General features: G+C 47.2%; 1 protein-coding gene across 1 annotated transcript; it reads right to left on the reverse strand.

The window, feature by feature from the left end:
- Window positions 1–3,561: 3,561 nt before the first annotated feature.
- Window positions 3,562–5,124, reverse strand: LOC134317149 (cilia- and flagella-associated protein 251-like). The gene is made up of 3 exons (XM_062997882.1): window positions 4,035–5,124; window positions 3,810–3,947; window positions 3,562–3,713 (listed from the first exon to the last, which is right to left on the reverse strand). The coding sequence occupies exons 1-3, from the start codon at window positions 5,107–5,109 to the stop codon at window positions 3,646–3,648; spliced, it is 1,281 nt and encodes a 426-aa protein (XP_062853952.1). The 5' UTR covers window positions 5,110–5,124; the 3' UTR covers window positions 3,562–3,645.
- Window positions 5,125–10,981: the final 5,857 nt, after the last annotated feature.

Genomic DNA, 10,981 nt, shown 5'->3' on the forward strand with positions numbered 1-10,981 from the left:
TAACTAGCAATATACTGTGTATATATAAATAGACAGTTGCTCTACAGATATGATGACATAACTAAAATGGTTTTTATTTAGCTACAATAACAGAATTTAGACTTAGCATGTATGCTAATATAATTCAGTGTGGTCAGTCATATTGAGAACATTAACATTTACCTCAGATATGATGGCAGATAACTAATAATGTTTTTTATTTAGCTACAATGACAGAATTTAGACTTAGCATTGTTAGGACTCGGCCTACACACCCCGCGGCCACTGGAGGGAGCCAGACCGCAGCTCAACCTGCGGGCTCCGATGTTCGCGCTGCTGGAGGCCGACCGACTCCCTCTGCGCCCACCAGGGGGAGCCAACTTCGCGAAATTCCGTCAGTTGCCACCAGAGGACATACAGCCCGTAACCTGCCCCGAGGGAGCAGAACTACAACTCCCAAAACACCCTCGGGCAATCAGCGTTCACGAGGAACACCTGGCTGAGCGTGTATTTAAGATAGCACTCAGTCAGGCTTCCTCGTCACACCCTCCTTCGTGCTCTCTTGCACATTAGTTGTCAGGGATACAGGTAACGCAAGGTCTCATAGAGAGTTTGCGGTAGGCCCAGGGGCCGAGGTAATAAAAGCAATAAAGGGAAAGACTTAGTCAGTGTGTGACTCCTTTGCGTTCTCCTGATTTTACTAGGAGATATGCTTTTCTTTCTTCCCGTTTAATTGCGCCTCCTCCTCGACAAGAGGATCCGCAGTACTCTCTCTTTTTTCATTCCGCCTCGTTGCTAGAGGTAGATCCTTTAAACCTTTTGCCTCCCCGTCATTTAAACTGAAGCGGGGAGCTTCAAACTGTTTCCTGGCACTCTACTCGTTCCCTATGGGGATCGGAGTAATTTTCCTTTTTTTTTCGGCACGAGCAAACGGTGCAGTGCTCGGTAACTTTTTGGGTGGTCACGCCCACTCTCTGGAGAACTGAGATTAAAGTACAAAAGCACTCCACTAACCTCTCAGCTCCCGGGCGTGAATCCGCGCTTTTATTTTTGTTGAATGTTATTAATTCGGAGAAAAAAGAGATAGATAATATAACTAAAAGAGAGTAATCTAAGTTTCCCTCCTTTTTCCAATTCATCTTTTGTTTGAATGCGCAGAAAGGCGCTTCTTTTGTTTGCCCTTTATATCCCCAAACCGGCGGCATTGACACCAGTGGCGCTGTAGCTCTTCTTGTAAGTCACTGTGTCATAACGCCCGACAACGCGGGGCTCATCAGCGGTAACATGGAGGAATATAAAGCTGTGTCTTACGGAGTATGCTGAGCGGTGAAAGAGGTGAAGCGGTGCTACGGGGAGAAAATAGAGACACAGTTCCAGCAGAGTGACTCTAGAACCCTGTGGCAGGGACTATAGACCATCACGGACTACAGAAGCCCACCCTCCAGACTGGTGAGTGCGGACGCGTCTCTGGCAACCGAACTGAACACTTTCTACGCTCGCTTCGAGGCTGCAGCCAGCAACGCCAACAGCGCTAACGATGCTAACAGCGCTACCGGTGTGACCAGCATGCAGACGGAGCTCGTCAGACCCCTTATCATCAGGGAGAGTGATGTACGGAGAGCTTTCAGGAGAGTGAACACCAGGAAAGCAGCAGGACCGGACGGGATCGCCGGCCGAGTCATCAAAGCCTGCGCGGATCAGCTAACACACGATCTGAACTGTGTTCACGGTGTTCACGGTGATCTTCAACCTATCCCTGAGCCAGTGCATCGTACCAGCGTGCTTCAAACAGTCCGTCATTGTTCCAGTCCTGAAGAAGAACCAGCCAGCCTGCCTCAGTGACTTTCGCCCAGTGGCCCTGACATCAGTCGTGATGAAGTGCTTCGAGAGGATCATCAGAGACTTCATCACCTCATCACTTCCGGACTCTATGGACCCTCTACAATTTGCATACCGCCACAACCGCTCCACAGATGATGCCATCACCAACACACCATCATCATCACCATCATCACTGACACACCTGGACGCTGGGAGGGGTAATTATGTTAAAATGCTGTTTGTTGACTACAGCTCAGCATTTAACACGATTATCCCCTCTAAACTAACCATCAAGTTGGAGAACCTGGGACTTCATCCATCCTTGTGTCACTGGATCTCTAACTTTTTGACGGACAGAACACAAGCTGTGCGGGTAGGAAAATCTCACCCACACTCACCCTTAGCACTGGCGCCCCCCAGGGCTGTGTCCTGAGCCCCCTGCTGTACTCACTGTACACATATGACTGTGTGGCCACTTCCAGCTCTACCACCATTGTCAAGTTTGCTGACGACACTGTTGTGGTGGGCCTGATCTCTAACAACGATGAGAGGGCCTACCTAGAGGAGATTAAACACCTGGAGGACTGGTGCCAGGACAACAATCTACTCCTTAACGTCAGCAAGACAAAGGAGCTGATAGTGGACTGCAGCATAAAGCAGGAGAGGAACTATCACCTCGTTATGATCAGTGGTACTGCAGTGGAAAGAGTAGACAATTTCAAGTACCTTGGAGTTCACATCTCTGAGGACCTGTCATGGTCCTGCCACACCACTGCGCTGGCAAAGAAGGCCCGTCAGCGTCTTTATCACCTCAGACGCTTAAGGGACTTCAAACTATATCCAAGGAGCTTTGTAACTTCTACACATGCATTATTGAATCCATCATAACGGGAAACATCACAACCTGGTTCGGAAACAGCACCAAGCAGGACGGGCGGCTCTACGGACTGAGCTTCCTGACCTGCAGTCCATATACAGGAAACGTGCTGGACAAGGGCCAGGAGGATAGTAAAGGACCCCAGTCATCCCAGTAATGGACTGTTTTCTTCGTTACAATCTGGGAAGCGTTTTTGTGCTCTAAAAGCCAAAACGGAGAGGATGAGAAGAAGCTTTTTCCCACAAGCTATTCGAGTCCTCAACGAAAATAGCATTTAGGACCAATTTACACAACTTGCACAATCTAATTTATACGTATATGTATGTGTATATATTTGGACATATGTATGTGTATATAAGTATATGTATATGAGTATATAAGTGTATGTATATGTATAGATTAGTATTTGTGTATTTATTATTTAGCACATCTGTATAGCATTATGTAGCATTATGTTGCACAGTTTCTGCACTACTTGTCACTTTAAATTGCCCTTTTTAATTATATTGATAATTTTTCTAATGTTTACTTTACTTTAAATTGCTCTTTTTAATTATATTGATAATTTTTCTAATGTTTACTTTAAATTGCTTTTTTTAATTATATTGTTAATTTTTAATTTTATATTGTTTTTTATATTGGTAATTTTATATTGTTAAATTTTCTAATGTTTCTAAATTCTTACTTTTAAAAACATTCTATATTTTTTGTATAATATATTTTTTAACTATTTTGTAGTTTTTGTAATGACTGTGGCGGAGCAGTCACTAAAGCATTTCACTGCTAGTTGTACTGTGTACCATGTATGTGACAAATAAACCTTGATTTGATTCATCGGTCGACCCTCAATACCCAACGTACACAAAATCAAACCAACCAACATGTTCATGAAGGCACTTTATTGTTATTTTGATGTTGGAAAAGTCGGCGTGTGATTGGATGATCTCCGGATCGTCACCACCTCAGCTTCAGACGTTGAAGAACTGGAACCGTTTGGTTCTCAGGCTGGTTCTCCTCGACTTCGGCATCGGGACACCTACACAGCAACACAGAGCCGACATGCACACGTGTTAGAGGAAACTCCAGCGTTACTCCACCTAGCGTGTATACAATTTCTGAATCTAAACCAGACCTTTATCTTCACACGCGCTCTCCATCAGAGCCCCGGACTCTCCAGGTTGGGCTTCGACGATGGGAACAAGAACGTCGTCCTGCAGCTGCTGGGGGTCTGGTTTGTTTGAAGACACCTCGGAGACGTTCTTCAGTGGATCTGATGGAGAAATGAAACCTAATTCCATTTTTAATGTTCACCTTTATTAGATCACCACCATCTATCTATACAATCCTTCAAACGTACCTTCAGTGCTTCCTCTATCCAGGTTCTGTTCTTTCAGTTTCCACATTTTGTCCTCCAAAGCTGCTGGATCCTTCTTCATGTCCTGGTCTGGTTCTTCCACCAGGTTCAGCGGGGCCACCTGCCTCTCCTCCTTCTTCACGAACTGGTCTGTTTTATTCACTGGGTCCACCTGCCTCTCCTCCTTCTTTAGCTTATACTCTATAAAACTAACCCTATTTTTTACCTGTCCCTTCCCCTGCTCCTTTAGGATGACCAGCTCTGGTTCTTCCACCAGGTTTAGCGGGTCCACCTGCCTCTCCTCCTTCTTTAGCTTATTCTCTATAAAACACACCCTATTTTTTACCTGTCCCTTCCCCTGGTCCTTTAGGATGACCAGTTCTGGTTCTTCCACCAGGTTTAGCGGGTCCACCTGCCTCTCCTTCTTCTTTATCTCATTCTCTATGCAATGAATCTTATTTTTTACATGTCCCATCCACTGGTTCTTCAGGATGACCTGCTCTGTTTCTTCAACCTGCTCCACTGGGTCCACCTGCTCTAACTTCTTCATCTCAATCTCACAAACCAGAACCACCTTGTTTACTGGTTTCCTCCTCTGGTCCTTTACAACGACCTGTTCTGGTTCTTCCACCAGGTCCCGTGGGGCCACCTGCATCTCTACCTTTGGTGTTTGGTCTGCCTGGTCCTCTAAAACCTTCTGCCCCACTCCTTGCCCCATCTCTTCACCCTTTACCTCATTTCCCTTCTCACCCTCCACGTCCTGCATCTCCACCTTCTGGCGTCTCTGCCACCATTTTCTCTTCTTTACTTTCTTCTCAGATTTGTTTTTTCCCAGAACCCCCTGCTTCTCCATCTTTGGTGTTTGGTCTGCCTGGTCCTCTAAAACCTTCTGCTCCACTCCTTGCCCCATCTCTTCACCCTTTACCCCGTTTCCCTTCTCATCCTCCCCGTCCTGCATCTCTACCTTCTGGCGTCTCTGCCACCATTTTCTCTTCTTTACCTTCTTCTCCGGTTGGTTTACCCGCCTGTGCGGCTCGTCTTGGTCAGATGGAAGAGTCCAACAGGAGAACATGTTCATGCTGCTTACTGTCTCGGCGTCTCAGATCAAATGAGCACAAACACATGAAACGCAGCAACTTATACCAGAGGTGTGGAGTGTGGTGATGTCATCATGATGATGTCACAATGTGTGCATGTAGCTGAGAGTGATGCTGATCATCATCACTGCTGCTCTCAGCATCATTAACCTCTAGTGTAGAGTGGGACAGTGGTGGCCTAGTGGGAGGAGCTTCGGGCTATAACCCAAAGGTTGAGGGTTCGAATCCCAGTTCTGCCTTTTAGCAAGACCTTTAACCCTGTTTGCTCCAGGGGCGTAACAGCTGGAATACTGCACACCTGTACATGTATACATGACAAATAAAGGCAATTTATTCTATTACCATATACGTATTTACACACACACACACACACACACACACACACCGACGAGGCATAACATTATGACCACTGACAGCTGAAGTGAATAACACTGATTATCTCTTCATCACAGCTCCTGTTAGTTGGGGGGGGGGGGGTATATTAGGCAGCAAGTGAACATTTTATCCTCAAAGTTGATGTTAGAAGCAGTTAGTGAGCGTGAGGATCTGAGCGAGTTTGACGAGGGCCAAATTGTGATGGCTAGACGACCGGGTCAGAGCATCTCCAAAACTGCAGCTCTTGTGGGGTGTGTCCCAGTCTGCAGTGGTCAGTATCTATCAAAAGTGCTCCAAGGAGGGAACAGTGGTAAACCAGTGTCAGAGTCATGAGCGGCCAGGGCTCATTGATGGCCCGTGTGATCCGATCCAACAGACGAGCTCCTGTAGCTCAAACTGCTAAAGAAGTTCATGCTGGTTCTGATAGAAAGGTGTCAGAATACACAGAGCATCACAGTTTGTTGCTGCAGATCAGTCAGGGTGCCCATGCTGACCTCTGTCCACCACTGAAAGCACCAACAATGGGCATGTGCACATCAGAACTGGACCACGGAGCAATGGAAGAAGGTGGTCTGGTCTGATGAATCAGGTTTTTTTTTACATCACGTGGACGTCCGGGTGTGTGTGTGTCGCTTACCCGGGGAACACATGGCACCAGGATGCATTGTGGGAAGAAGGCAAGCCGGCGGAGGCAGTGTGATCCTTTGGGCGACGTTCTGCTGGGAAACCTTGGGTCCTGCCATCCATGTGGATGTTACTTTGACACGTAGCACCTACCTAAGCATCGTTGTAGACCATGTTCACCCTCTCATGGAGACGCTTCCCTGATATCTGTGGCCTCTTTCAGTACAAAACTAAAATGCTTCAGGAAAGTTTTGAGGAGCAAAACAACCAGTTTGAGGTGTCGACCTGGCCTCCAAATTCCCCAGATCTCGATCCGATCGAGCATCTGTGGGACGTGCTGGACAAACAAGCCCGATACATGGAGGCTCCACCTCACAACCTACAGGAGTTAAAGGATCTGCTGCTGACATCGTGGTGCCAGGTGGTGTGGAGTCCATGCCTTGACGGGTCAGGGCTGTTTTGGCAGCAAAAGCGGGGGACCAACACAATATTAGGAAGGTGGTCATAATGTTATACCTGATCAGTGGATTATTATTACTATATTTGTATTAGCCCCAGTTCCTGCCACTGAGAAGCACCTTTATATACTGATGCTGCCATCACCATGTTTCACAGTAAGGATGATATTAGCCTCAATCGAGTACAAGCCAAGCTTTTTTATTTCTATTTTGTCACAATTAGCACAAATTCCAACAGACACACTGCAAAATCTTATGGAAACATGGGTGGAGGTATTTGTATATTTGTATATTTATGGCATTGGTATCGGAATGGGATGTCCATCAAGCTGATGCTCGTCCACACCCTGTACAGTCCCAGATTTGACAGTATTAATGACCCTGATCTCTCCGGTCCAGGATCAATTCAAGCTCAGTGCGTGTGGCTTTAAATCAGCAAGTTAGCATCAATTATATCAGTCATGGGTGAGATGGCGGTGCCTGATAGCCCAACGCGTTTTACGGCTGATGATAAAAGCTAAAGAGCCGAAAAGAAAACGTGCACCCTGACATGAAAAATGCGGCACGTCCTTCTCTCGTGCCCTTGAGGGGCATTTATGACAGAGCTTGTGGATGGGGGGCAAAAAATCAGGAGGCAAAATTGTAAAGGATCACTGCCGACCTCCAGAGATTGATGTGAGCGCAGGTGTACGTTTCATTTAACACTTACAAAATTATATAATGAAAATAATGTGAGCTGCCCTGCTGCCACTACCTACCTGATCAGCTGCCTCAGTAGAGAGGATTCTAATAAGACATGAAACTCATGAGGCAGATTATTTAGACACAGTTTTAGCTCACTAAGCTAACACAGTTAGCATCAGGATGTTCAAACCGATGGGCTGAGGCTGCACAACCCGCTAGCACGCTGGCAACGTCTCCCTCCATGTACCGAAAACAGTTAAACTGTCCCTGACGAGCCTAAATTTACAACCCGAAATCAGTGCAATAAAGAAGCATTATGTTAACCATGTTCTGAAGCGGCGTCGACTTCTCTGGGCTCGGGGGCATCTAGGATGGACCATCACACAGTGGAAACGTGTCTTGTGGTCAGATATATCAGCAATCCAGGTCTTTTTTGGAACAAATGGACGCCGTGTGCTCCGGACCAAAGACGGAAAAGATCCAGACTGTTATTAGCAACAAGTCCAAAAGCCAGGGTGTGTCATGGTATGGGGCGTGTCAGTACCAGGGTCTGTCATGGTATGGGGGTGTGTCAGTACCAGGGTGTGTCATGGTATGGGGGTGTGTCAGTACCAGGGTGTGTCATGGTATGGGGGTGTGTCAGTGCCAGGGTCTGTCATGGTATGGGGGTGTGTCAGTACCAGGGTGTGTCATGGTATGGGGGTGTGTCAGTACCAGGGTCTGTCATGGTATGGGGGTGTGTCAGTACCAGGGTCAAAATTCAAAACACATAGGGAGTTGGAGGGAGCCAGACCGCAGCTCAACCTGCGGGCTCCGATGTTCGCGCTGCTGGAGGCCGACCGACTCCCTCTGCGCCCACCAGGGGGAGCCAACTTCGCGAAATTCCGTCAGTTGCCACCAGAGGACATACAGCCCGTAACCTGCCCCGAGGGAGCAGAACTACAACTCCCAAAACACCCTCGGGCAATCAGCGTTCACGAGGAACACCTGGCTGAGCGTGTATTTAAGATAGCACTCAGTCAGGCTTCCTCGTCACACCCTCCTTCGTGCTCTCTTGCACATTAGTTGTCAGGGATACAGGTAACGCAAGGTCTCATAGAGAGTTTGCGGTAGGCCCAGGGGCCGAGGTAATAAAAGCAATAAAGGGAAAGACTTAGTCAGTGTGTGACTCCTTTGCGTTCTCCTGATTTTACTAGGAGATATGCTTTTCTTTCTTCCCGTTTAATTGCGCCTCCTCCTCGACAAGAGGATCCGCAGTACTCTCTCTTTTTTCATTCCGCCTCGTTGCTAGAGGTAGATCCTTTAAACCTTTTGCCTCCCCGTCATTTAAACTGAAGCGGGGAGCTTCAAACTGTTTCCTGGCACTCTACTCGTTCCCTATGGGGATCGGAGTAATTTTCCTTTTTTTTTCGGCACGAGCAAACGGTGCAGTGCTCGGTAACTTTTTGGGTGGTCACGCCCACTCTCTGGAGAACTGAGATTAAAGTACAAAAGCACTCCACTAACCTCTCAGCTCCCGGGCGTGAATCCGCGCTTTTATTTTTGTTGAATGTTATTAATTCGGAGAAAAAAGAGATAGATAATATAACTAAAAGAGAGTAATCTAAGTTTCCCTCCTTTTTCCAATTCATCTTTTGTTTGAATGCGCAGAAAGGCGCTTCTTTTGTTTGCCCTTTATATCCCCAAACCGGCGGCATTGACACCAGTGGCGCTGTAGCTCTTCTGGTTAAGTCACTGTGTCATAACGCCCGACAACGCGGGGCTCATCAGCGGTAACATGGAGGAATATAAAGCTGTGTCTTACGGAGTATGCTGAGCGGTGAAAGAGGTGAAGCGGTGCTACGGGGAGAAAATAGAGACACAGTTCCAGCAGAGTGACTCTAGAACCCTGTGGCAGGGACTATAGACCATCACGGACTACAGAAGCCCACCCTCCAGACTGGTGAGTGCGGACGCGTCTCTGGCAACCGAACTGAACACTTTCTACGCTCGCTTCGAGGCTGCAGCCAGCAACGCCAACAGCGCTAACGATGCTAACAGCGCTACCGGTGTGACCAGCATGCAGACGGAGCTCGTCAGACCCCTTATCATCAGGGAGAGTGATGTACGGAGAGCTTTCAGGAGAGTGAACACCAGGAAAGCAGCAGGACCGGACGGGATCGCCGGCCGAGTCATCAAAGCCTGCGCGGATCAGCTAACACACGATCTGAACTGTGTTCACGGTGTTCACGGTGATCTTCAACCTATCCCTGAGCCAGTGCATCGTACCAGCGTGCTTCAAACAGTCCGTCATTGTTCCAGTCCTGAAGAAGAACCAGCCAGCCTGCCTCAGTGACTTTCGCCCAGTGGCCCTGACATCAGTCGTGATGAAGTGCTTCGAGAGGATCATCAGAGACTTCATCACCTCATCACTTCCGGACTCTATGGACCCTCTACAATTTGCATACCGCCACAACCGCTCCACAGATGATGCCATCACCAACACACCATCATCATCACCATCATCACTGACACACCTGGACGCTGGGAGGGGTAATTATGTTAAAATGCTGTTTGTTGACTACAGCTCAGCATTTAACACGATTATCCCCTCTAAACTAACCATCAAGTTGGAGAACCTGGGACTTCATCCATCCTTGTGTCACTGGATCTCTAACTTTTTGACGGACAGAACACAAGCTGTGCGGGTAGGAAAATCTCACCCACACTCACCCTTAGCACTGGCGCCCCCCAGGGCTGTGTCCTGAGCCCCCTGCTGTACTCACTGTACACATATGACTGTGTGGCCACTTCCAGCTCTACCACCATTGTCAAGTTTGCTGACGACACTGTTGTGGTGGGCCTGATCTCTAACAACGATGAGAGGGCCTACCTAGAGGAGATTAAACACCTGGAGGACTGGTGCCAGGACAACAATCTACTCCTTAACGTCAGCAAGACAAAGGAGCTGATAGTGGACTGCAGCATAAAGCAGGAGAGGAACTATCACCTCGTTATGATCAGTGGTACTGCAGTGGAAAGAGTAGACAATTTCAAGTACCTTGGAGTTCACATCTCTGAGGACCTGTCATGGTCCTGCCACACCACTGCGCTGGCAAAGAAGGCCCGTCAGCGTCTTTATCACCTCAGACGCTTAAGGGACTTCAAACTATATCCAAGGAGTTTTGTAACTTCTACACATGCATTATTGAATCCATCATAACGGGAAACATCACAACCTGGTTCGGAAACAGCACCAAGCAGGACGGGCGGCTCTACGGACTGAGCTTCCTGACCTGCAGTCCATATACAGGAAACGTGCTGGACAAGGGCCAGGAGGATAGTAAAGGACCCCAGTCATCCCAGTAATGGACTGTTTTCTTCGTTACAATCTGGGAAGCGTTTTTGTGCTCTAAAAGCCAAAACGGAGAGGATGAGAAGAAGCTTTTTCCCACAAGCTATTCGAGTCCTCAACGAAAATAGCATTTAGGACCAATTTACACAACTTGCACAATCTAATTTATACATATATGTATGTGTATATATTTGGACATATGTATGTGTATATAAGTATATGTATATGAGTATATAAGTGTATGTATATGTATAGATTAGTATTTGTGTATTTATTATTTAGCACATCTGTATAGCATTATGTAGCATTATGTTGCACAGTTTCTGCACTACTTGTCACTTTAAATTGCCCTTTTTAATTATATTGATAATTTTTCTA

Source organism: Trichomycterus rosablanca, chromosome 1 (assembly GCF_030014385.1).
Source record: "Trichomycterus rosablanca isolate fTriRos1 chromosome 1, fTriRos1.hap1, whole genome shotgun sequence".
NCBI lineage: Eukaryota > Metazoa > Chordata > Actinopteri > Siluriformes > Trichomycteridae > Trichomycterus > Trichomycterus rosablanca.